Raw genomic sequence first — 27,810 nt, 5'->3', positions numbered from 1 at the left:
GTTCTATACATCAAAAACACTACTGCCCTGTCTGCTCCACAGTCATTAATTTAGGCAAACTGCTATGGGTAGCACTTAATCTCATAATAAGCAGAACAGTGGAAAGTGCAAAGAGGTCTTTCCTAATATCACACCAAACTGAGTCAATGAGGGAGCGGACCCCTCCCCTCTCCTCTCCTCTAAAAGGCCACCATTGTATGTGAAGAATTGCCATGGCTACTGCCGACGAACTGTAAGCCTTTTAGAATTATTAGCATTCCTCTCTACCCCGAGCACTGTAGCAAAGCTGCTCGCTTTACCATCAATCCGCCTTGGGAGAAACACACCATTTCTTTCATTAGAAACTACAGGAATTTCCATCTGGCTGGGAATTAATTAAAGTCGAATTATGGGCTGCAGCAATATTGGACTACCCAGACAAATTCAACAACACCCATGGAGGGTCAGAGTGAATGTGGCCTTGTTAATGAGCATGGTAAGAAGCTAGCGAAGCCACTTGTCAAGGACACTAACTCAGCCGTTATTAGGCAAGAGAGCGATAAGACAAATAACAATGTGATCATTGATAGATCCTTTTTTTTTTTCTTGGCCACAATTGATCTTTGTAGTGGGTGGCTGAAGTTATTCAGTAACGTCCGCACACCATCTTCTTCTTTTAAAAAAACTAATTTATGTTCATGGTCAACAGCTGAAACGTGGCAAAGTGTGGCTTTAAATTTAAATGAGCTCAAAGTTAGCGTCACATCTCCTGATTGTGTTAGTACAATTACAACATTGGGATAATTTAATGAGCAATTAGTTAGTGAAGAGTTTCCATACTGACATTAATCAAATTGGAAATTTAAAGTAAAACCACGAGTTAATGCCGATCCATTTTAATCAGTATTTTGGATAAAAGTCAATGGCTTCATGATTATCGACTGTAAAAGATTAACCAGGCAATAATGACCAGATGTTACTCATGTTTTTGAAGCGTGCACACACACACGCACACACACACATTAAAACAGCTCCAGAAAGCCAGTTTCCCAGTTTAATGAGCGTCCAAATACACTGCACATTTAATGGGAAAGGATAAACCAAGTTAAATTAATCATATTACACAGAACGTAATGCACTATTGGTTCCCAAACTGTGGTGCAAGTACCACTGGTGGAATGTAAACTTCTTCTAGTCGTACACGGAGGAATCTCATCGGTTTTTGAAATGATCCTTACTCATTATTTTAATAAAAAATACTACAAAGTTTGCAATGGAAATAAACTATGAGATCGAAATTATCGAAACAAAACTTTTGCAGTTCGATAGTAAGCAGAGGTCAAATGAATGACACAGAACAACACTGGAATCGTGGCTCTTAATGGGAAATAGGAGGAGAAGTGTGCACCAGGAGTACAACTTTTACACCAAACGAGCTTTGGCTCTTGAACTGGTTCTGTTCAGGATTTAACAGCTGAGAGCAGAGTTGGCCTATATTGCTGATTAAGTATTATGATAAACAATCTTATTCTTTATTATCTTTATTATTATCTTTGTCTGGCTAAGACAATGTGACCACTATCAGACTCTAATAACAAAGTCAGGATCTGACTCAGTCCCACAGGGAGGGTTCACTATCAGGCCTGGGACTCCTCCAGTCCCTGCCACCTCCACTGATGTGGAAAAAGTAGGTCTGCGTGAGACCCAAGGGGATGCCCGGCTGCAGTGACATTCCATGGTTTGTGCAAAGACTAAATGGCATGCGTTTCCCTGGAGTGTACGCAAACTACAGTTTCAGTTTCAACTATCGGTGTTGTTCCAGGTACGGATTACAAGTAAACAGCACTACAGAAGACAGATTTCTAAAGACTCACTACACTGTGGCCTGAATGAGACAGGTAAACAGGTGAGAAAGGTCACTACAATGAAAGCTTTACACAGATGTGTTGAACAAAAATAACAACAAAACGGGAAATGGCTATTTGTTTTTATCCATTTTATATGACTAGCTGTTTTTGTCCATTTATTGTCATGCAAAGATCAGATTTGAATTTGTTTCATGTGACAAACAAAGAGATTCAGGGACGCTTCTGAAGAGAAATTTTCACAGTCTATTCTTAATTCTTGATTTCTGCAGCCTCAGGTGATTAGGGAGCCTGGACGGGGCTCTGTGGATGAAAGAAAGTGGAGTTAACTCAGTCCCACAAGATGAGAAAACATAAAAAAGCTTTGCTGTTTGTTCTCTACCTTCAGCTGCGGCCTGGAGACTCCCAACCAATCACAAAGCTGATTCCTGTGTGTCCGCACTGTTGCGAGATCACTCTCCCTGTAACAAACGACATGTCTAACGCACACACACCAAAAGCACTGAACAATATGAGAATATTGAATAACTGCATCCAGTGAGACCACTAACCAGTTAGTATCACTGAGCACGTTCATGACATCATCCAACACTTCTGGATCTATGACGTCATCGTAGGTCAGCAGCATCTCGTACATCTGGCTGGCCGTGGTCTTCCTGATCTACAATTGTAAAAGAGAAACCGACTGACTGATAGTGCCACTCCTATGCCACCCACAGCTCATCAGTAGTTTCATACAGTCAGGTATTCCCGTCTTGTGAACTTACCACAGGGAAAGAGTGGCAGAGTAGCATCAGCAGCTGAGACAAAACTTTCTTCCTCACCTCACCCTGGAACTGGATCAGCCCACAGAAGCTGTGACACACCAAACATTGCAGTGAACACGGGTGATGTTTTTCTGCCTCGGTTCAGTTCAAACATTTGTTAAGAGAGATGGAGACTTACACAGTTACGCAGGCGCGCAGCTTGGAAATATCTTTGGTTCTCTTGAACTCTTTGAAAAGAGTCAAAAGCTCCCCACAGAATGGATGACTGCGAAAAACAAAAGAGAGAAAAACTTAAGCTGTTGCAGATATCGTGCGCTGTTCTATTTCTTTTTAAACAAAAGCTGCTGAAACACTCACTTCTCTTGTGTGGTGAAGATTTCAAAGCAGCTGTTTGCCAGGATCTGATTGAGCATCTTAAGAAAAGGAACAGACACCCTAGAAAACACAGAAAACACTGACGCTTAAGAAAGGATATATTGTGCTATAAATATATTGTGTGTGTGTGGGCGCGCGTGTGTGCACCTGTCATTGCGGAGATTGTCTCTGAAGATGATCAGCAGCGTCTCTCCAAACTGTTCCAGAGCGGCATTATTTTTCTCGATCCCTCTCAGATAGTGAAACAGCCACTGGGAAGAAAACTGCACCTGAACGGAAAGATTAGCAACGAGCAGCAGCCTGAAGGTTAAAACTCTGAGTCACTGTGGTGAGGTTGGGTCATAGGTGTGATGTTGATCTGGGGATATTAAATACTGAGTAAAAGGTACAAGGAATTTGTTTTGTATGACTAATAAAGACAGAAAACTTTACTGGCAACGGAAACAAAAACTGACTGCAGGAAACAAAGTGTCAAACCTTGACACTTTCAACATGGCAACACAACAGGATATACATAAACACATGTACCATGGAAACTTTGTATCTGACTTTCTCATATACACTTATATACTACTTATCTACACCAATTATTTATGTTCATATTTGTTTCACAGGTTATTTCAAGCATTTAGAGCTCAGTTTAGTGAAATTATGAACATAAACACTGAAACTTTTGTCCTGAAAACACTTGTTGGTACTTTTTCAATAGCACATTTAAAACTAAATAAATCTCTGTTATTTAAATATCTGATGGTATCTAGTCCCAGAGTTATACGAAAAATAAAGCGGACTAGTAAACAACCTCCACCTTGCTCTCCTCCTCCTGTACAGTCAACTGATAATCTGGTATTTTGTTGAAAGACGCGGACGCAGCGTGAGCACGGACCAGATGAAGCAATACCTACGTCACAAACATCGAGCCTCCTACACACAAGAGTCACCTGCTGCTGTGAAAGCAGAAAACCAAAATGTGCGGTATGTTTTTGTTTTGTTTTTTTTAAACGTGCTGCTGTCCCTGCATGATACCAAAAGAGGCGGGGCGCGACAAGCCGGTGTGTGTGTACAGGTATTGGTATAGGTGTGTGTGATGAAAAGTATAGGAAAGCAGGGTGAGCACATTACAGTAGTTTCTCTGTGAACAGATAAAAAATAACTAGAACTAGTGTAATGTATATCCTACTTTGTGTGTCTAGAACTGTTTTTCTTTTTGCTGTGGTATCAAGTATTGTTTTTTATACTAATATTGTACCAAAGTTCTTAAAATTCTGATATTGTGACAACCTCAGTTGCTACAGAAGTGTTTTTCTCAGCTTGCATGGCTTCATTGGTTTCTCTACATCGAGGCTGACCCTTCAAAGCAGTTCCTGGAAAGTTAGTGGACGCTCCATCTCTCTCTTGCCTGTGTGAATATGTGCCTGTGGTGTGAGAATGGTAATCTTGGCCCGTGTATTGATGCAGTGTTGGCTCGGCTTCCTGCACAAACATATCACTCTTTCCCGTCTCTGAGGATGTATCTGTGGCAAAGAAAGGCTGGAAGAGCAGGAGGTAAAAGCGAGACGAGATCCAGATCGTCTCTAAGGCAATATGTTTACAGCCTCCATTGGCGGATCAGTTCAGCTTTATTGACCTCGCTGCTGCTATTACAGGCTTTAGAATTATTTGTCTTTCGTTATATCTACAAACAGTTAAAGTTAAAAATAACTAACTAATATATTTTTTGTGGGCAGGACCTCTCCTTCCTTTAACACATTTGGTTTTACTGTAGGAGGAGGGGAAATCTGATGAACCCCAGTTTGAGGCCCCAGCTGAGCCTCCCAAGTGATGGTGTGTAAAGGGTCAGGGCATGGGTGGAAAGTAGCGGACATGCTTTTAAGCTGAGCTGCAAAGATTAACTGATGGGAACTTCTCGCTTGCCAGAACCACGAGGGACCCGTCAGATCAATTTGTTCTGGATGAATCTGGATCAATGCTTCGAGCTCAGGTGGCCGCCACAGTTGGCGCGAGTAGGGACGTGGCGTAGATAGGGTCAAAGGAAGACGGCCTGTGATTTTAAAAGGTTTAACTGAAAGTCAGGCGTTCTGGAGAGAGTGAGGGATTATGGTGCAGAGGATGGAGTCGACTATATTAGACACATGGCTCCCCCTGTTGGCCTGAATTCCTCCAAGCAAGAACCGACCTTTGCCAACTCATAGGTGACAAAAAGTCACACATGACCACCCAACAAATAATCAGGCCTAATTGTGTGACGATGTGGGATGAAAACTGAATTTCCACAATATAAAGAACCAGCATAATGATGCACCATTCCTCAGTTTCTCTGTTATGTGAGGGCGACAAAATGTGATCAGATGAGCTTTTATGGGCAATTTTAGACACTTCTACTAAACCAATTTTGTACATCAAAGTGCTTTTAGAAAATACAGATGGGTGACAAACTTTGTTTTAATTTCATAAAAAGGTGTAGGGGACAGCTTTAGCGACTGGAGGCAAGGAAAACTATTCTTTTCCCCAAAGGTGTTTAAAATCTTGTGAGTATTTCTTGTGTTTGTGTTCTGATTCAACAAGGTTCTTCTTCTCCGATCATGTTTGACTTACTGTGGACTCTGTGATCCCTCCAACAGACACAGTGAGGCCCAGCAGGGTGTGGCGCTGATACTGAGGCAGTCTCAGCAGCTCAGTGATATACTTGAAAGCTTGGGATGGAGCATTCCAGTTCAAACTAGTCATGGTCGTACTGAAAGACATAACAAGGGGAGTCAATGGACAATGAAAATGACAACTGTCCCCACAGACTTTCATATTTTACGTATATTTGCGCTAAACAGTCTGGAATAAAAGGCTGGCTACAGTCACTGCAGCTGCCGGAGCTTGTAATGTGGCCGGATGAGCTGTGAGTTCAGGACAGGAGTGACTTACACAGGAAATATTGTCAACAACTCCTCTCTGTGGGGAATGTGAAGTACTGCAGGCTCTGTGCTGTGGAGGAGGCTCAGGAAGATGTTACCAGCGTGCGCTCTGTAGCGGTCGATCTTCTCTGCTGCCTGCTGGGCCAAGCAGCACATCATGCACTTCACTCTGCATGGAGAACAACGGGAAATAAAGAAGATCAGTGATGATCGTTTTGTTCCACATAATCAGAAATCCTCCAACTTAATTACCTAGAAACCAGAAGAAGAATTAATCTCGGTGTGAATCCTACCATGATGTGAGGTATCAGCTAGTGCCCAATCAACAATTAACTAAATATTACATCATGTTTTTGGTCCTAAGATCATTACATGATCATGATCCAAGTTGGACTGACTTAGGCTGAGGTATTGTGACCACACCTTGAGACATTGAAGATTACAGAAGCCAACAAGTCTGAGATTGACTGATATAACAACATTCACGGTCTCCTGCTGGTGACACACAGTGTGAAGATTAAAAACTCACAGGTCTGGTGAAAGGATCTCTGGAGCACTGCCCGCCACCAGCATAGTCACCTCCATCAGACTAGTCATTGCTGCCTCTCTCACCCTGAACACGTGACAGAAAGAATAAAAGACTTTTATGTTTGCAATTATAACAAATATAATCTATAAATATATGCAAATATAATCTTGATGAAGCAAACGCCACACATACAAACAAGCAGGAGCTAACACAAAGACGCACGCCACCATGTGCAGATCGAATTTCAGCGTTGATGGATTCGGCAGTTTTATAGTCAAATTAGCTTTGCTGCCGTGGGGTTCAATTTGTTTATGTGCAATGTTAGACATATTTCAAAAGTCACACCGCGAAACAGGTGCATATGCCACCAGAAACAATGTAGGCAAAGACAAATGAGAGTGTTCTACAAAAAAAGAGAAAGAAAACAAGAACAAGTGAAAAAAGGACGTGAAAACAAGAAGGAAAACAGATTCGAGACGAAGAATGAAGGAAAGATTTCTAGACGGTAGAGACGCGGCCCATCCCATGTTGCGAGGACAAGTGACAAGCCTGGTGACATTCCTGGCAGTAAGCATTGCCTGAAGCTAGTAGTGCCACAGGCACGTATGTCATATCTTTGTGTCCTTAGGTGGAGGGACAGAAAAAAACACCAAAGGCCTCAGGCGGTGAAGCATTCCTAATCCCTGAGGCAAACTGTGCGTGTTTGTGAGCTATAAGCGTTTGTGTATGTATGAAGATGTGTTGAAGTTCACTCACCAGGCCCCTACGTCCCCTCTGCTGTCTGTAGTGTAGTCATTCATGCTGTCGAGCAGTGTGCCATAAACCTCGGACACGTTCTCTGAGCACAGGTTGGAGTCTAGGGAGCCGTTGGCACAAACACCCGCCTTCAGACACACTCTGATGTAGGATGGAGAATAAATGTGTTAAAAAAAACACTAGAGGAGATACAATATCTGAGGAAATAAGAAAAAAAATATTTGATGCAACATATGCCAAAAAAACGAACGTGTCATTCAGGTCCTGCAGGGATAGTCAGTCCACTATTTATTTTAGCATTACTGCCTACACATCTAGCAGACAGGTGGGACAAAGAAAAAAGGACAGATGGACGGGCCTTTACTTACTGAGCAATCGCTTTGACTGCGTCTCTCCTCGCCTCAGTAAAAGTCCCCTCCTTCTGGCTGACAGTGCACATCTGCTGGAGGCCATCTAGGATCTAACACACACACACACACACACCATCTTATACCTAAATACTGGGACAGAGTGTGTAAAATAGCTAGAAAATGTAGATACGTCCAAGACACACCTGCTTCAGTTTGCCGTGGATCATAAATCTCGGCAGACAGCCGAGAGCGAGGGCAGATCCACAACGAGTGAGCATCTGCGGACTCTTCAGCCCTTCAGTGTACTGAGATACCAGGACATCTACACGTGTGTAGACACACACACACACACACACACACACACACACACACACACACACAGACAGACAGACAGACAGACAGACACACACACACACACACACACGTAGATCAGGCAGAGATTACTTTCAAATTCAGACAAACGTCGTCACTGGTGGAACTAGTGGATAACAGTCACCTCACCCTGAATTTGTGAGTCAGCCTGGCCTGGCTCGGACTGGTAGTACTCCTCACACAAGGCAGACAAGGCCGATACCACTGCGCCCTGCAGACGAGGGAGGATAAGGATCAGTGAGTCAGTAATTGAATTTCTTGAGAGCAGCCACTTTGTTAAACAACTGGCAAAGATCTTCTTGTGGATGCGTAACATTTAACCTGTTCTGCTCACCATGACGCTGTCCTTCACTCCGCTAGAAACGAGATGAAGAGTCTTTATGGTGTCGTCGATGAGCCACTGCCAGCCAGCTGAAACGCAGTGTCACAACATTAGAGACTTATGATGAGATGCAAATATTTAAAAGCATGCTCGAAACATCTGACTTACTGATTACAGGATCGTTCTTAAAGGGCATTTTGGACAAGGACAGCTTTTCTATAAGACCGCACACTGTAGAAAAATATGAGAAAAAAAAAAGCATCAGCTTTAACGTCCTCCATCATGTTTCTGGCAACAGATTATCGCTTTGTCAACGATTGTGGACTTACTTGCTGGCCTCATTAGCTCTCCACCAAAGCCCCTACAAAAAAACAAAGCACCATTTTGATATGAAGCCATGAAACAATATTTTGCCATACTGCTAATAAAAAATAAAAAAGATTCTTTCAGTTAACTTACCTGTACTGTTTTCTGTCATGCAGCTGAAAGTAAGTCAACAAATACACACATAAACACATTTTATTCAGCTTTAAACAACTTTTCTGGCTTCTCGCTCTTTGAGCACACGTACCTTCTGGTGTATGTTTTTTAATGCATCCACACATTCTGGAGAAATAATGTCCACCACAGTCCTGTCGGACAAATGCAGGAAGACAACACATGAAAAACAGAATCACCTAAGAGTGACCTTCTGACCATTGAATTGAATCTATTATAATTTTAGGTTATTTTTATTAACGTTACGTTGAATGGGTACTTGAAGTCTACCTGTTGGTCTGAAGGCCCAGTTTGTACAGAGCGTGCGTGATCTCTGCACATGCCAGAATGGCTCCATGGCGACCTTGGAGGTCAATACCCACTGCCATGGGCAACAGCTGTGGCAGAACTGAAACCAAAGAGCATTGTATACATACTCGCGTCCAATAATTATAGGTCTTCAAAAGCCATGTCTCACAAACAATTTACTTTCTTCACTGTCTGGAGAACAGGTAAGGTGACATTGTTTACCTGTTGTTGCCATATAATCAGGCGCTTGAGGCGTCAGGTTATGTAGCGCTTTAGTAGAGAGCTCGCGGATCACACTGCAAAACACATATAGCATTGTGTTCAAGAATTAGGAAGTACTATACCTATACCCTCATATCATTTTGAGGACAGGACAACTCGAGAACTTACCCATCCCAGTGGTTAATCTTCATGGATATCAAATGATCTATCATGGCCTTGGTGTACTCTGGGAAACTGGCTATGTAGACACTTTTAAGAACAAACAAAGAAAAATATTAGCTGCATAGCTGCTTATATCAACAGAAAATCAACACCTGCCTCATAGATTTCGACATCTTCATTAGCTTCAGTCATATCCTGAGGCCTGCATCTTTCTCAATTTTCACTCGAGTGTTTGCTCGGGCTGGTGGTGACACATTTCTGCCAGTGATGACACTTCCTGTAAGGCTTTTCTACGTTGGTTTTTGATGTACCTAACCAAGTTATTCGTGTGTATACAGACAAACATTGTTACACGGGGAGAGGTGATGCAACAGGTGTAATGCAAAAAGGGCGTCTAGCTGAAGCTAATTGCCCAATTGCAGCTTCACTCGAGTAATATGGTTATAAAGTGTCCTTAAGGACTGCAGACGCGTAGAATATACAGTTTCTTACCTAATGTTTAGATAGCAGTTGTTGAGATTCCCCACAGCATAGTAGTCTGCTGCTGTCACAATGTCAATGCCATGAGGAAATGTGCCCTATTGAGACACAATGCAAGCAACAAAGAGCTGAAAATGTATTGTAGTGTATTTTGCATGAATGGCCCATTTTCAGTTTCAAGTAATGTTCTAAGATGTTAGCTTCACAGGGCAAGTTTGAGCAAGACCTGGATATTTGGCAGCAAATAAATATAAATCACGGTAATTCTGTTAGTCATAATGCACAAGTAGTCAAAACTGCGGTCACAAACCTGTCTGCCGACATTCTCCTGGAAGGCAGCCTGGGACAAAATGAGACATAAAAATGAACTTTTGTCTTGTAACCGTATATCTTTCGTTCTGCAATTGTAGGATGTTGACTGGAGAACTTACAGATGCAGCTCTGCGGCAGTTGACATTTCTGTCAAACACAGTTGTGATCAGCAGAGCTCTGCAGAGAGAAACACAAAGAAGGGAGCATGAAGAAGATATTTCTTTAACAGTTAAGTGCTTTCAAAGTTGCAGGATGCTTAAAAATCAAAAAATCCACTGTAGCTTTATAATGGGTGGAATGACGTTTTTCTTGCTAGGGTATTACAAATTGTTCTACAAATCGTTTTGGAGTTTGGAAAAATTGATGCACTTTGGGCCTCATCCAGGGAGGAATATATTAGAGATTTTTATTTTATTTATGTATTTTTTGCTCCTTAGGTAAGAGACAAGTAGTCAAGAGCACTCCACTTACCAACATAAGAAAAATGTTGTTTTCACATGCCAAGTGTGAAGAACACAAAAAAGTGACAATGATGAGATTATTACAGAAATATTAATACTTCATTAATAATACTCTTTGATCCCATTTATCATGGTCCCTAATTGAGACTATGAAAAACCCTTGGTTGACGGCATGCATCCAGCTCCTGAATGGCTGTCGTTAGATGCTTTGGCTGTGCAGTCCTTATGCAGAGATCTATTTGATGAGAAGGATGAATCGCTGCTGAGTCGTTTCAGATTGCCGAGAACACTGTTTTTAGTTTCGTGCAACACTCGAGTCTCATCTTAGGGAAAAACCCACACCGGTCAGATCCTGTGTCTCCACACCTCCAAGCATTACAGTTACTGTGTGTCCTCTGTGTTTTTTTCTATTATTGGCTTTTTGATCTTTCTGTAACGTCAGAACTGACACAGAGACTTTAGTTTATTTAACAGTATGTCAATTTCACTACTAGTTCATTTTCTTCTAGATATAGATCATAAATATCAATATCATATATATCAATGAGATACAGATAATCTTATTATAGTTTATTCATTTGTTATGCGACATTTGGATGGTTAAAAATGTTGTGCATAAGGAGTTAAATAGGAAAACGTTGCTGCATGAGGCCCATTGGCACTGACTTTGTTCCAGTGCACCCACAGTGCATCATCATCTTCAGAATTTGCAAAGAATTAATGACTCACATTAATGTCTACATGAAGTTTGCATCATCGTCACCATGGAACAAATTTTAGTTGCGCCAACACAGGTTCCCGGCAAAGAGAGTTAATGCAGCCACAACATGATTAACAGTGACTCCACTGCAATACTGCAAGTTGTGTCGGATTCTGTTTTGACTGCAACATCACTCCCCCCCCCCACAAGTCTCACAAGGGGTGGGTGTGTGATGTCAGTTGTTAACGGGGGACGAAACTACTTTTACATCAGAGGCGAACCGCTGTTTATCTCGTTTGCTCTCCTCCCATCTTCCCTGCCTCCAAACTGCAAGATCTGGTCTGGAGCTTTACTGACTTTGGCTTTATTAACTGCCCTTGCCCTGCAGGCCTGGAAACAAAAACAATCCTGATTGCACTCTGGATACGGCCCTAAGGATAATCTGAAATATATCTGCGGCTGCTACAAATTAAGTACACAGTGTAACTGTAACTGCAAAGATATGTGTGTGTGTGTGTGTGTGTGTGTGTGCCCCCAAGTCACTTAGTCCCTCGTTTATAAGAGTGAGTTTTCTGTAAATGTCATCAAGCTGTGATGAATAGAGCAGGAACCAGCTTGTCTGAGCTGCACTGCCAAACAGCGACCGAAACCTACAGCAACAGGCGAAACCTGGCAATCCTGTAGGCTAGGGAAAGGAGAGGGTGTTGTCACGCCTGCTGATGATAATGGTAGTCGCAGGGGTTCAAACTGACACTGCAGAGCTGGTCTGCACAGTCAGAAGCCACAAGTCCGCACATGCACACCGAGAGAAAGGAGATCAAGGAGAAGGTAAACCGTTACTATTGCCAAAGACTAAACGCACGTCACTGGATGATGTCGCACCCTAGTTCCTCTGAATTAGTTGCTGAATCCAGAGAAGTTTAAAATATTGCTGCCTATTTTATGCATAAGTCTGTTGCATAAGTAAGGGGACTTTCATAAACAGTCATTGCAGGTCCTCTTCCACTGAGCATGCCATGTTTCTACAGTACAGACTAAAACTAGCTGTAGATAGGGCCGTGTTTACCATACATTTCATGGTCACCAAGTTTCCCTTCCACGATAGGAAGCAGAAGGTACAAGGGGGTGTGTATCTGTATGTAATGTATTGCACACCCCCTTGTGGGTTTGTCACTTAGCAGTCATCACAAATGGACCTGGTCGTTATAATACCAATAAAATAACCATAAATCCCCAAATATGCACCAAACACGCTACTGGTGTTTTTACTGAGTCAGACAGGGCAAGAAAAAAATATCATTAATATATAGAGGAGGACATCTGTCACTAAAACACAAGAAAATCAACAGCATGTAGTGCTTGGCTGCAGCATCTTATCAAGATCCATATTTATTACCTCTGGAGTCAGATAACACGTGACGATTGTCTTTTGTCTTTTCTGTGTTTAAGCTATAGATATACTTGCAGCCTAGTCCAATATGCAAGTACAAAAACAGCACACGAGTGTATCTGATGGTTATGTGCAGACATGCAGGATTGATGAGACACAGAAAAACTGGTTCGAGGCAGTAAATAACTGCTTTGAGGCAAACCATGCAGCCTCTATGCAAATCACAGTGAGAAAACTGTTTATTTGGCTTTCGTCTCTTGATTGTCGCTGTCAGTTTTTTTTAAAATTATAAACAGCTGAGAGATATATTTAGAATTTGTAAGTATTAACATGATGATATTATCCTTTTACAGAAATACCAGTGTAAATGCAAAAACATGTTTGCGGGCTTATTTGACCTTCTTTGCCAGGAAAGATAGGATTATGTTGTTGAGGGTAATTATGGCAAACTGGTGATGTTATACTGTTGTTATCTTGAGTTCACATCAACGACAAACAGCAGCAAGAGCGTAGGCTTCTGAGTTTCCTTTATTTGTGAAATGAATCATTTGAGCATGTTTTTTTTTTCTTAAGGCAAAGGAAAGAAGAGGAAGATTACCTGGCGATCTGAGTGACAAAAGGCTTCAGCTCTTTGGGTTCGTAAGCCCTGGCGAATGACCAGCACACGTAGCAGGCAGCATCTCGCACATTGGAACCAACGCTGCACGCTCCCCTCTTTTCTTCGTAGGTCAGAGATTTGATAATGAGCGGAACAACTGCAAGCAGACAGTAGAAATGGATGAAAAAATAAATAAAAAAAATCAAGTAATGAAAGCCATGACAGAAACATGTTACTTATTTGTTACGCAATCTTTGTGGTGCAGAGAGTTCAAATCTCACTACTTCAGGTACAAACCCAAAATCCCCGGACAACGACCAACTAGAGATAATGATTATGTATGCCGAATGTCCAGTTTATTTTAAAATACTGAAGAATTCAGGATTTATTTTTCGTTAACATATGCATGATTTACATGCAAGTAAACGTTTCGCGTTCGTGACACATTTCAGTTATTTGCATGTGCAGCACAATGACGTGGCTGATTATCAGTTTCTAGTTTATTTGAACCTGAATTCAGTGCAAGCTTGTGCCTGTCTACCTGTTGCTTTGCTACTTTGAGAATGTCAGTGACATCAGTCTTCCCATGCATAGTAATTAGTGTTAAAATAATATCCAAAGAAGAAAACACAACATGATTTGCATCATTATAATCTGGAAGAAAAGTGTTTAGCACAAGTCAGCTCATTTATTAAAGTTTTATTTATACTTTTATTAGCAACGCTTAACAATGCACCAATTTCACCTGCAAGAATGCAATTATTACGGTCGGTCCTGCCAGCTTGCTATTGAACTTAATTTGAAAGTTGCATTTATGTAAATCAACATCATGACCTGTGGTCATTTCTAAAAAGGAGAGAAAAGGAGCAGGACGGAGCAAGGAGAAGTTAGAGCCCCCACCCCTCCTCATCATGTAAATCATCGCTTGAGGCTTGACTAATATCAGGTACATCAATGTTGCCTGAGGGCCCTGCTGTTTGGGCTGAAGCCCCACCCATTAGTGAGACAACACCTCAGAGACAGGAACTCACCACACAACTAATATCACAAATACAGCACGCACATGCACCATCACACACTTACACTGACAAACACACTCTGAACTTTTCACACGCTGGAGCGTTGTCCTGACCAGATACTAACGCTGGCTGTGGACTGTGGAGCGGCTCTCGGCAGGCTGAATACTCAGGACAGGACACTGCTGCTACAACCAGAGCAGGTATTTATTTATTTTTTTATCCTTTTCTTTATTCTTCCATAATTAATAACTTATTAACAGAACTCTGTCAGAGCCTTTCTGTGTTTTAGAAAAGACAAAGGTAGAGTTCACTAGTTTGTATGGTGTATTTATGGCAGGTATATGCTACGTATGCACCTGTTACCTGGGGATTTTAATTAGCCTCTGCTTCCACTGCCATACTGTGCACAGTGAATGCTGAAAATACTTATCCTCACCAATAGACCCTCTAAACATTCATATTCTAAAAGATAACATGGTCTTTTTAAACTATTTTCTAACAATTCTATATCATTATAGAGATTGATCTGTACATTTCTAAGGAAATACATATCCCATGAGTTCAAAGTAATGATGTATGTGTGTTTTTATGGGAGGGAAAAAGGTTTTGACTGCATTATGTTCACAGTGAAGAGACACACTCTTCAAAAAAAGGGATTTTCGAAACGATTTCAGTTGTTAAGAAGGGAGTGGCTTTGCGTGCTACTACAGTTGGACAGAAACTTGAGTGACAACTTCTTGCGACAGCGCATGACAAGCAGGTTCCTCCGTGCAGCGCCCAGCAACACTCAACACACAGCTTTAGGAGATGTTTCGTTTCAAAGTGTTTCAGATGCCACCGCCTTCCACTAAAATGCCTCGTCTGAACTATTGCTACTCATGCTAGCTGGAACACTGCACGGAAATTTTTTCATTCAAGAATTACTTCTCATACCCATTTACCTTCAGAGCCGGTGAGCTCATCGAATGATGATGTTTGAGTGCATCCCGCAGGTGTAAGTCATGGGAAGCAGGTGGCTGGTAGTTCCCACGCCGACAGCACAGAGTTTAGTAAGGCTGGGAGAGAAAGCATGTCTCTGCATGCCCTCCAGGTCTGTTAGTAAGAGCCTAGTCTGCCCAACACCTGCCTACCTAGTATCGCAGCTTCTCTGACTTTATAGCATAGATGAGTGGAGCGATATCAGATTGGATAGGCAGGTGACAAAGCAGGCCAAGTAGAGGCGTTTGCAGGCAGCTGCCAATCAACCAAAACCACCTCAAGACTCGAGTGCACCTATGCAAACATGCGGGTACAAGTTTTGCATACAGTGGACGATTTTCATACTGAACCATTTCTCTGTTTGGTGTCCAACAAAGTGTGTAAGTAACAGTTGCAGAAATACATTAGCCTGAGGGTGCAGTGTTTTGTGCGGCTTGAGATTTTTCTGGCTGAGCAGTTAAAGAAACACTGAGAGAAAACCTTTCCAATGAGAACCACTCTCCACCTGAACCAGTCAAACAACTCCTTTAGGCTCATTACTTGACAGTCAGCCCAGTGACAATCTGGTACAAAAGCTGCAATGATTCATGAGTTGCCGTGCTTTACTGACGCATTGCCCAACAGGTTTAGTGAAAAGATGAAGAAGGCCCAAATGACCAAACTGCAATGTCTTTTTCTTTCAGGGAAGGTGCGCTCAAATCGAGATGGAAACAAGTCAGGAACGCAAGCCGAAAAGGCCCCACTACATTCCACGACCACCCGGAAAGCCCTTCAAGTACCAGTGTTTCCAGTGTCCTTTCACCTGTAACGAAAAGTCCCATCTCTTCAACCACATGAAATACAACCTGTGTAAAAACTCTATCTCCCTGGTGTCACAGAAAAACAGGCAAACGGCTCGACAGTTTAAGGTTGTAGCAAAGGGAGTCCCTGTTAAATCTACAGATTGTCCAAGCCCCTTGCCAGCAGTTGAGAATGACAGTCCAGAGAAACAGGGAGACGAGGAGAATCAAGATGAGAGCAAAGATGACACAGAAGAACTAGATACAGGGTGTGACAGTCCGGTCGGTAATGACAGCCAGAGTGTGGCAAAATCAAATACAGTAAGAGAGGGAGAGAACAGTGAGAGCAATGAGGCCAAGTCTCTACCACGCCCATCTGCCTTTTCTCCTGTCACACCCAAAAATGAGGGAGCAGAAGCCTTTAAGTCACCTGTGCAGCAGTCAGAGGATTCACAGGCTCCTGCTGCTACTTTCAACCAACCAGGCTTCCCGTGGGGCAGGATTTCATCATCCCTTCCCTTAAAACCATTCCCCCCTCCCATGGTTCCTGAATACTCTCCTTATCTCCTGCCAGACCGGTCTCTGTATCCACCATATTACCTCCCAGGAAACCACCATGCAAATGAGCCAAACTCTCCTTCTTTCCGGCCAGAGTTTCTGGATCCCAAAAGGCCTGTGGTACCGCAACCCATTGCTCCAACTCACACTTCTCTCTTTCCCCCATACCCATACCCATACAGATACTGCCACCCTCTTCACCCGGGTCCTCCTCTGCATTATACCCTGTACAGACCCCATGAGCTCTCCATGCCAGTGACAGGACCCAGATATATTCCTTTGGATTTGTATGGCTCGACATTTGGGCCTAAGGACTATGACTTATACATGCATTCACATCCCACTCACAACAGCCCCGACACATCCATGCAAGCGGAGAGCAACCAAGGGCAAAGTGGAGACAAGGAAAGAAGGTTAAGCCCTAAAGAGGGTTGTTCAGCCTTGGGGTCCCCTGACAGACCCAGTCATGCACACACCATCCAGAGAGACCCAGACGCCCTGCGCTTCACTAACATGGTCGAGTCAGAGTCAACCACCCAACTAGGACACGCTACAACGCCGATAGAAGTTGATTTAAGAAAAGAGGAGTCTGCAGAAACTTTGCTGCAGTTAAGAACTCAGCATGTGGATGGAGGGTGAGTAAAAATCCCCAAATTTACATTTCTTTGGCTTGTTTAAACTGCAGTATAGTGTGTTTAAATTATGGTTATCAGTTGGTTAACTTTTTTATTTTGGTTTGTCTTGTTCAGATCAGCTGAGAGCAGCAGATATCCCTCTATGTCTGTTTCTGATCCAAGACCTGAAAGTACATCAGTACAAGATGATGAGGACAACAGAGAAGATGTGGCCCCCCTCAATCTTTCGAAAAGGAAACCAGACAAAGAAAAAAGTCCATCTGACCACAGACTGCAGTCTTCAGACACAGAGAAATTAAAGCGGGAAGAGCTGCCTCTAAACCTCAGCTTGCGAACGTCTTATAGCAGCCCTGTACTCAGCTCTGCCCAGAGCACTTCAGAAGACCTCCAACAGAGGCCAGACGCTGAGCAGGGTGAAGAACCATGTGACCAGAGGCAGACCGCAGCACTGGCACTCTGTCAGCTAGCTATTGCAAGCTCCGCAATCACTACATGTGACTTCACTGCCGCAGATGGGCCGTCAGACGATTACACAGACGCTACGAGTCCTTGCTCCCCAAAGAAGACCAAGCACACGACCAAGGCTAAGGCGACAGGCATGAAAAGAGCAGACAGCGGTCAGGTTAAGAACAACTGCCATAAACCAAACAAGAGAGCGAAAGCTGCAGGGCGGGCCCTGAGGAGGCGGCCTCGCTGCTGTTAATTCTGACTGTTCAAATATTTGGTGATAAGTACAGAATATCTCTAACCTTCAGCAAGCCTCCACATGAGACAATGAGAATGAAAATTGTGTTAAAATATTAATCAAGCACTAAAAGATTTTGTTATTCTAGCAGGAGGAGATGTGACATGTCTATAGCACTGCCACAAGGTGAACTGTACTAAAAAAGATACTCGATCAATGCAAAGACTTCTTGTCACAGGTATCTGTATAAATTATGTCTTGTTCTCACACTTGATTGGAAGAGGTGAAAGGCAATTTTTCTAAAAGGGTTTTTTAATATTTAATAATGTAATGTCGACAATGGTAGATGTGTTAATGTAAATATGCTGGAAAAATAAATAACAAAAAATGACTTGTGTACAATAGTCTGTGTATCTCATGATATTTATGTGAATCTGTGGACACATACCATCTGTCAACCTGGAAGGCAGCAGCAGGCCTCTCCTACCAAGCTCTGCCAGTGCCAGACAGCCTCCATGCCAAGCATTGTCCGTCTCCTGAAAGCTTGAATAAGAACACACATATAGACATGTCAAAATGAGAGAGTGGAATATGGGGCTGCTTGAGAAGTTTTGATGAAAGTTTCTCGATGAAAAGAAAAAGACGTGTATGAAATAGAGCCAATATGCCCTGAGCATGAATCCACCTGAAGCAATCCAGCACTGATCCAACCACCTCATCTGCCAGCTCCTTGGGAAGCCTCCCAGTTACCCTCCCAATGCTGAAGGGTTGAAGTAAAACAGATGATTATTGTAACACATAAACATGACATACATTTTTTTTTACCAAAGACAAGTAGCAACAAGAATGTTATCAACAGGTCAGGTTTGTTTACCCCTTTGCTGCAGACCAGCGCACGATTGTTTCTTTATCTTTCAGTCCGCCCAGCAGTTGCTCTGTAAAATAACATGCACATTTCATTTCCTGGGCAGATCTATTGCAATAACAAACGTCTTAAACTGAGAAGAGGCTAAAACTGACCAATAACAGTCTCCACCTCCTCAGGAATGTCGTAGTCCTCCTCCTGTTCTTGGGTCTCCATTTCAGGAGTCACAGCGGCTGTGGTTGTAGCAGACTGCGACATGGAGAGGTTTGCAGCTAGGGAGCGGTTGCCTCTCTGGTACCTGAAAAACATGCACATAAAAAAAAGATATCAAATATGTTGAGAGATGATATTACTCACTATGAAAAACACATGGTGTTTTGCCAACTGAACAGGGAGCCATATGTGGTAACGGGAATCAGTTTTGTTTCAATATTTATGATTTACATCGATGGCACACATGTTTTCTATCAAACAAACTCAAGATAAAGATCGGTGCAAAAAAGAAGATAAAGATAACTTTAGCTCGTATAGGTGGATATAATAGCTGGTATTCTGAGGGTATGTCTGACCTCCAAGCAGCCAAACGTGGCTTCAGGAAGGTAAGGCCAAGCCTCTGGATTAGTTTGACACCAAGCTTCCTCAGCGTGGCCTGGCTGCTCTCTGACAGATGTTTCTGTTCCAGACACTGCAGAACTGTAGGAGCTGTGAAACAAATGAAAGGACATTCATTTTATCTGTTGTTAAACTGTTATTACAAGTACAAACACATAATATCTCCAGAAATATCTGGCTAGAGGCTAAAAAAAAAGATAAGATGCCTTTTGGTTAAGAAAAGGAGTTCTATGCACTATGCAGACAATTCACCACAGACAAATTATCCACATGCACAGGTATGACTGGACTGTCTTTTCAGAAAATGCATGTCAAAGCAAATTATATTGTAGCTCATACTCATGTCTGAAAAGGCTCTGTTGTTATACTTGAATGGAAATATCACCTGACGTCTGGATTCAAATGTCTCCCCTCTGGCACGGGACATTTAGATAAAAATTTGTAAACTGTTGCCACATGCAAAAGCAACTGAAGAGAGACAGAATGTCACAAACTTCATCAACTCCTGTTTGTTTCTTTCTTCTGCTCTGTTCCGTTGTTGCTTTGACCACCTCGTGAAGCTTACAGAGCAAAATATTGATCCATTACTTTACTGCAGATAAATGTAACCTACCATATTGCAGGAGGTCATCTCGTTTTCCATGTTTGAAAAGCTTCGCCTGGAGGACAGAAATAAGATGGAAAGTTCTATTCATCAGTGGTCAGACACTTGTCGTACCATGATGCCGCCCCAGCTGTGAAGAAGCTAGTCTATATACCCTGAGGATAATGCCACAACTACTCTATGTCCATAAATGCTCATGCCTAATGCATCTACAGTATAAAGGTGTTTATCAGTGGGTCATTCATCTACAAACGGGGAAATATGTTGATACTTCCGTGGAGGAGATGTACCTATCAGTTGTGTCTATGGAGTGAGACAGCCGTATCATCTGACCATGTTTGCCATATTAATGATCAGAACGGTGCCTGCTTTACTAAACAGAAACATATAGCTGCTTTGTGTCTCAAGGAGAGAAGTCAGTGTCCCCTAATAACCTCATAACATATGCTTTACCCCGTGTAACATCAATATGTGGCATGCTAGAATAGAAAATTCCCTCACAACCAAATCAATGCAGAGCAGTAATATTTGGGAAAGGCATCACACATGTAGAAATATTTCATGAACAGACTAAAAACATATGCAAAAACCAAATTCATACTAGTGACATTTATTTTTTTTGTCCTTAAACCTTGAATCTTTACAGCACTTCACGCTCAATCTATACACAAAAACACACGCAAGTATGGGTCCTGTAGGCTTGTTGACTGAACAAACAGAGCCATTTTTGAACGCCCTAAGCACCAGGTTCACTCCACACTGAAGTACAAAGGGATGCCTTCTAAACGTGTTGTGCAAGTTTATGAGCCAATGATATGAATGTAATGTACTTGCTTAAGGGCTGATTTACATTTACATGGCTGACAGGAAGTGGAATGAGAAGCATTAATTTTTTATAAAGATATGCCGTACGGACAGGTGTAATGTGAGAGGTGGAAAAGTGGATTTCACTGGAAGTGCTGTTCTCATTTGCAGAACAGCCGTTTAGCTCAAAGCGCTGGATTAAACCGACATAAGTCACTTGATGCGGCAGATCCCACAAACGCAGCAGGTGCATTACACACCTGCCAAAACCACATTACGAATTGTGTGATACATACCAGTCATGTCAGCTCTTGTAAACTACTCTCTGCAGGTTTTAATACAGCGGAGCACAAAGATTACACTTATGTGGGGTGCGTGCAGCATCACGTTTAATGGCTGGGTATGTGTGTGTGTGTGTGTGTGTGTGTTTACCAGAGACTGCAGAGCACCATCGAGCATCATGATGTCTCTCATTGATTGGTCACTTGTCTGGGAGACAGTTGTGAGGCTCCAATCTAAAAAGTCTCCGAGGCACTTCAGTTTCACATCAGGGCGTGTCATGAACCTGTGCAGTCATGTAGAATAAGAGGAGATAGCAATTAAAGGTTTCAGCATAAACAAACGCAGAGACCAAGAAAGACATTTCAAGAAGAACACTGCCCTCTATTGGACATTTTTATAGGCTTCCAGTCCTTGATTTTTGAGTCCATGACTGACAAAAGTTTGTACACTCTGCAGCACGAAGGTTTATTCTCATTTGCTGTTGTTATTAATGTGGATATTTCTTCCAATATTTATACAATATGCATCGCCATAAAACAAACATAATAATCTAAAAAAAATGTTAATTGTAATGTACTGGTATGCGCCAAAACGCTTTGTAAATACTTTTGATAGCTAGCTTTGGTAGCTATTTTGGTATGCAAGGCAACATTATTGTTCAGCTCTAGTGTAAATGCATACTGACAGGACTGTCAAGACTGAACAGAGACAAACAAAGTCAAGAGTCTAAATAAGCCTGACACTCTGTCTTTGAATGGAACTTTTTTTGTTTGCCTTGTTCTTTATGATCTAAGACAGTACAGAGGTTTTACACACTCGGGATAAGGGAATTATCTGTTATGTAGTCTTTGTTATCAGCTGACTATAGCCCTGTACATTGGACAGCTTACCATAAACGACTTATTTCACTGTCACCTTGCCTACAGCAGAATATAAATCCTTGAAATAAACTATATATTTTTGCCTTAAAACATATTTAAACGGCTTGACTAACTTTAATAAGTGCCTATGCACTGTAGGTTGTATAATGAAGGATTTCATCTTGTCAAAAATAGAATAAATGATGCATCATAAAACGTGATCTAGTATTACTAATTTGGCCCCTGCAGTTCTTCAGATATTTGTACTAACCTTTCATCCATATTAGCAGTTAAACTAAAAATATTGACCGTCGCTTGCACAGAGTTTAAAAGATTTCCAGATTATAGCATATATCAAAGACAGGTCTTCTTCCTTTAAGACCGCTGAGCTGTCTTCAGCTTTGTCTCACGTGGTATCGTTTGTTTACTTCCCGTTACCTTCAGGTAACAGGAAGGTGGCGCAACATGGAAAACTGGGCTAAACATGCTGCTGCTGATAGTAACAACAAATATGTTTTAATGCTACAGGTCACACATTTCTTCACACTAACTACTAAAAAATACTAAAAATGACAGTCGTCTTGGTTTATAGACGCATTTTTAATGAACGACATCAAGCTCAGTGATAAATTCATTTCCTGTGACTACTTCATAATAAAAGTCAACTCGCGTTTCGAGTGCTTAAGTTAGAGCGGTATGAAATCCAGACCAGTCCTAATAAATATTTTCAGCAGTGGGCCAGAGGCTCAGTCACCATTTTGTTATCTCTTTCGGTGATAGATAGTATTTTAATAATTTAAATAAAACTATTTATTACTTAAAAGGTGCAATATGTAAGAATGGGCCTTTCTCACAGCAGCCATTTTGACATAAAATAGTAGGGTCAACGCAGGTGTTTACAATGATACTAATTAAGGCTCAGTTCCAATTAGTGCATCAGAGACTTTCCAGTCAGTCAACATGCACCATTGCAGCACCCTGACCTGAATGGAACGGGACCTTAATTAGTATCATTAGTAACACCTGTGTTTACTTATGGTTTGTCTTGTGTCGTTGCACTTGCTTGATGTTCGATGTGCAAGCATCAAAGCAAAGGAAAGTTATTGTAATGCACGAGTACGTCTATTCATATTCACAACGATGGTGTTGCTAAATTGCAAAAAAATACCAATTTCTATATAATACTGCTTTAATATTTTAAAACGTAATATATGCAAACCATTATTTCCTCTGATAGCACAAAGGCATGTTGCATCCTCAACATTTGTTTAATGTATTTGTTTTAATAACTGCATTATATTTTATTCTTTTGTTTCTAATTTATACATTTTTCTTACCAGTTGTGATTAAAATTTAAAAATGATGTTTTACATTAATTTATTGGTTTTGCTTATTATGCCCTGGCATCTTTTCATCATTTATGTTATAAATATGTACCTTCTGTCTAACTACCAAATAAAATAACAAATTAATAATGGGTGATGGGTGATGTTTGGGCACTTACTTTGACACTAGTACAGATGCAGCATCCCTGGGACTATCACTGACGAGTAGATAAGACTGTAAAGGAAAACAATATGTTATTCATACAGTGTGATGACTGTACACTGTACTCTAATATTACCAGATCTAAATTAAATTCATTAAAATATAATCAATTTAACACATATAACTATATACACACAAACACAGTTTGACTTTATTTCAGCATTTCAACATTCTTCTCAAAATGCTAAATTAAACTTTTAGCCAGTTTGCTCTCCCTAACGTAGCCAAGCCATTAAGATCTAGACATACAGATCTGTGTAATATGAAACAGAATAAAGATGATGTCTTCTAACTTACCTTTGCAATGGCTAGTATGCGGTCCATGATGGGCACTGTGGCCTTGCTGCCTTCTGACTCCAGATGGCCATCCAGACGATACAGGTCAAAAGGTATAAGGCAGGTCATGGACAGCCATAACAACAGCATGTAGCGAGTTTCCCAAGTCTGAAATGAGTAGATGGTAAAGCAAATGTTTGACAACAAAGACAATATATGCAAAAAAAACACAGGAGGCCAATGTGCAGAGGTGTAATTCTGGTACTGCCAGTCTCACCTCAGAGTCCGTGGGATCCTGCCTGGACAGCAGGTCCAGGACTGGCTGGACATCTGCCACCTCATGGGGAAAAAGCTGCATGAAGACTTTATATCCTCTGACCTGCTCAGGAAAAAAACAAATACATATTAACACCCCGGGAGCTGGCTCGCAAAATCAGCATTACTGAATTAGCTGGACAACTTTGCTGAGTCGGCACTCCGGCTTTTAACTGTGTGTGTGTAGCGGTGTGCTGGGTTCAGACTGACTTAGCAGACAGGACATCTTGCTTTTAGCTGAGTCTGAAGCTGCACTATTAAGAATCTTGTCTACTTTGTTATTCATTTTTCTTTTGTTTTGTTTTGTTGTTTTTCATTTCCGCCCTGATTGTAAAGCACTTTAGGTCCACTTCTTTTTTTTTTCTCCAAAATATATTTATTGTTTTTATTAGTATTACAGAAGAATTACACTACTGCAACACTTCACAAACAGAACCAACAACAATCACTCACTCACGCACACACACACACACAAACTTGCACAATATTAATGTATAGGTTTGCCAAATCAAAGCAAGAGAGAAAAAACAAAACAAAATAAAATAAAATGTAATAAGGGTCCTCCTTAAAAAACATTTAAATATACACACAAAAGAAAAGCAAATAAATAAATAAATTTACATTCGCAATTCTACAATGCTCATATATGGTTCCCAGAGATGCACAAACTCTTTCTGTTTTCCTTTAGTAACATATGTTAGTCTTTCCAGTCCAAGGCACTCTGATAGTTCCTTTATCCATTGTTTCATAAAAGGTGCATCTGCACTCTTCCAATTAAGTGTAATCACTCTCCTGGCTTGTAGAAGTCCAAAGTCCAGTAGCTTAGTCTGTCTCTGCATTTGTATGAAGTTCAATGGATAAATCCCAAGAACACATAGCTTAGCATTTAGTGGTATATTAATGTAAAAGACTTCTGACAGACAATTTATAACATCCTTCAAAAACTTCTGAATCTTTGGGCATTCCCATAAACAGTGAAGAAGAGTGCCTCTGTTATCTAGACATTTTGTACAAGTATCTGGAATGTTACCAGACATATAACGAAGTTTGACAGGAGTCATGTATGTCCTCATCAACCACTTATATTGGAGAAGTTTAAACCTTGTATTTATAGTTTGTGTTTGTGCCTTTAAACAGGCCTCATGTCTACTCGCATATCATCTCTCCAGGCGTTTAACCTATCCATTGCTGATTCTTTAGAGGTAGATATTATTAAATTATAATAAATAGAGAGTAAGTGTTTCCTTTCCCATACGCCCAAGGGAAACTTCTTCTATTTTTGATAATGGTTTAGGTCCACTCCTGTTGTTTTTAAATGTGCTCTATAAATAAAACTGACTTGACTTGACATGGACTGACCTTACAGATGATGTAGAGAAACCTGAAGCTCAAATGGACCAATGATGGGGAAGACTGCTCACTCCTCACAAAGTCCAGTATTATGTTCACCATCCATTCTAAGACAAAACAGATTTTAAAAAATGAACAGACAGTGCTCATGCAGACTGAATTTAGAGTTATATAATGATAATAAAGTACCTAAGTGTGGGTCCAGCAGATGAGGCTGCTCTTGATATCTGTTCATTATCACTGTGGGAGGAAATGGGCAGAGTGTGATGAACAGGATGAGCTAATTAAACTGATTTTTTTTTTAAAACAACACCGTGTCCTCTGTGGACGGACAGCCTCACCCACCCAGGAACCTCTCTGTGGCGGACTCGCTTGTCAGCGTGTCTCCGTGGACCTCCGGCAGGCTGCACATCAGAGCTCTGGTCTCGCTGCTCTCGCTGAAGCTCCCCAACAAAGACGCCTCGACAATAGCGTCCGCCTCTCCTTCACCGCCTGAACACCCGCTCTCTGTCTCCGATAAGGCCATTTTGTCAGACACAGTGTTTGTTTGTTTGTTTGTTTGTTTGTTTACAGAGTTGTTAGCTGACTAGCTGAGATTAGCATCCATGCCCGGCAGAAGAAACAGCTTCGAGTGAAAGTTACAGCTTGAGAAATGACGGGCTGTGGTAAAATTACAGATAACGACACCAACTCAGTCCAGAGGATATAATAAAAACGACTTCTCACGAACTGTAAATGAGTTCACGAAACAAAACCGAGGCGCTGCTGCTGCTCAAACATCTCTGTTGTGATGCTGAAGAAGCGCGTACTGTCATGCTAACGCCCCGGTACGGGAAGCGAGAAGGTTCAAATGTTTCGCAAATCCTGTGACGAGTGAAGAGATTCAAGTAATCGCTTGAAATTAATTGATGTTTACTTTGTTAAATATTCTATGCTTATTAACAAATCACAAAGATTTTGCTACTATTGTTTAATAATAATTATAACAACAATAATTATTATAACAATTATTATTGTTATTATTAGTAGTAGTATATTATTCTAACATATCCATTTACTCTATATATTCTTTAGCATATTCAAATTTGTACCTGCACTACATTTATATATCCTGTTCACATGTACATACTCTGCACTTTACTACTCTGCACTTCTGGGGGGGGTTCAAAACTTTATTTACAGTCCTCTCGGAGGAAAATAAGTAATTGAGTCCATAAGAGTAGAAAAATAAATGAATAAACATAATAATAGTCATAATTAAAAATACATAAAATACTTTTTTTTTTAAATAGTACTCTGCACTTCTGGTTACATGCTTAACTGAAGTAGTACATATTACTTTATTCAATGACAATAAAGTTGAATCTAATCTAATCTAGTAGTAGTAGTATCACTAAGACTCAATTTCCGGGTTCTTTGCTTTGTTTGTTCTTTTACTATTTTATTTATTTTATTACTTTTCCTTTTTTTAGAAAGTTAAGATTTCTATTATATTAAAACTAGTTTTATAGTACACTGTGTACCACTGTGATATGTTAGTTCAAGTGAAGTTCATATACGATTGTGATTCTAAACCTGAATAAAATACAGATGGAGTTAAATCTTGTTTCCTCAGGACCAGAGAATAAAAACTGATCATATTAAAGCACAAAGACAAAACAATAAACATCTCTAGCTGTCTAATTCTATGGGCACACCAAAACCTGAGAGCAATATATAACAAATATTGGACATATTCACACACATATAGGCAGATGAAAACATTCATGTAAGACGACTATGTTTATATGTGTATGTTTATGTTACTAAGTTGAATGTGAGTGCTGGGTGATAAGGTTTACAGCAGTCTAACAGCCTGGGAGAAGAGGCTTTTGTTTATCCTGGTGGTGGTGGGTCAAACAGGCAATAAAAGGGATGGTAATTACTGTTTTCATACTAGATAGATACAGCAACAACAAATAAAGCAGGTCAAGACAAACACTTTGGATCATCATAGGATTTATTGTTGGTGCAGATGATGTATACAGGATGGCATTCACTGGGAAAATCAGATGTAATTTGCACAGTTGTGTGGTGGTCACATATTGGCAATGAAAAAGGATCCAAAGGGTTTATGGCATACCAAAAAAATCTTCAAACCAGCCTTAAAATTCTTGGTACGTGTTCTTTAAACTAACAAGCAGGCCTAATGAAGAATACCCAAAACATGTTCTTCTTGGACTTGCAGAAGTTTTAAGTTGGTCTACAGCTAAATTTTTAGTATGGTTGATGTTTGGTTAGGCAACCTATACTCATGTATTTAAAAAAA

At 41.0% G+C, this 27,810-nt stretch overlaps 2 protein-coding genes across 2 annotated transcripts; one reads left to right on the top strand and one right to left on the bottom strand.

The window, feature by feature from the left end:
* Positions 1-1,019: 1,019 nt before the first annotated feature.
* On the bottom strand, positions 1,020-26,342 carry tbcd (tubulin folding cofactor D). Its single transcript, XM_010730424.3, has 39 exons — positions 25,848-26,342; positions 25,692-25,742; positions 25,512-25,609; positions 24,115-24,216; positions 23,859-24,005; positions 23,518-23,573; positions 21,304-21,436; positions 20,077-20,122; positions 19,421-19,553; positions 19,007-19,149; positions 18,861-18,921; positions 18,672-18,746; positions 18,435-18,529; positions 13,333-13,489; positions 10,303-10,360; positions 10,182-10,211; positions 9,884-9,969; positions 9,398-9,478; positions 9,230-9,303; positions 8,990-9,107; positions 8,793-8,853; positions 8,681-8,703; positions 8,551-8,582; positions 8,390-8,452; positions 8,234-8,310; positions 8,029-8,110; positions 7,731-7,849; positions 7,546-7,637; positions 7,178-7,318; positions 6,422-6,505; positions 5,903-6,061; positions 5,582-5,720; positions 3,134-3,255; positions 2,969-3,046; positions 2,790-2,876; positions 2,612-2,699; positions 2,396-2,505; positions 2,227-2,305; positions 1,020-2,147 (listed from the first exon to the last, which is right to left on the bottom strand). Exons 1-39 carry the CDS (start codon positions 26,026-26,028, stop codon positions 2,127-2,129), a joined length of 3,582 nt encoding a protein of 1,193 aa, XP_010728726.3. The 5' UTR covers positions 26,029-26,342; the 3' UTR covers positions 1,020-2,126.
* Positions 14,247-18,388, top strand: znf750 (zinc finger protein 750). The gene is made up of 3 exons (XM_019261138.2): positions 14,247-14,551; positions 16,013-17,301; positions 17,416-18,388. The coding sequence occupies exons 2-3, from the start codon at positions 16,034-16,036 to the stop codon at positions 18,002-18,004; spliced, it is 1,857 nt and encodes a 618-aa protein (XP_019116683.2). The 5' UTR covers positions 14,247-14,551; positions 16,013-16,033; the 3' UTR covers positions 18,005-18,388.
* Positions 26,343-27,810: the final 1,468 nt, after the last annotated feature.

The sequence above is a fragment of the Larimichthys crocea genome, chromosome XII, assembly GCF_000972845.2.
Source record: "Larimichthys crocea isolate SSNF chromosome XII, L_crocea_2.0, whole genome shotgun sequence".
In the NCBI taxonomy this organism is placed as follows: domain Eukaryota; kingdom Metazoa; phylum Chordata; class Actinopteri; family Sciaenidae; genus Larimichthys; species Larimichthys crocea.
Note: the sequence above shows the minus strand (reverse complement) of the source record. Positions and strands in the feature narration are given on the sequence as shown.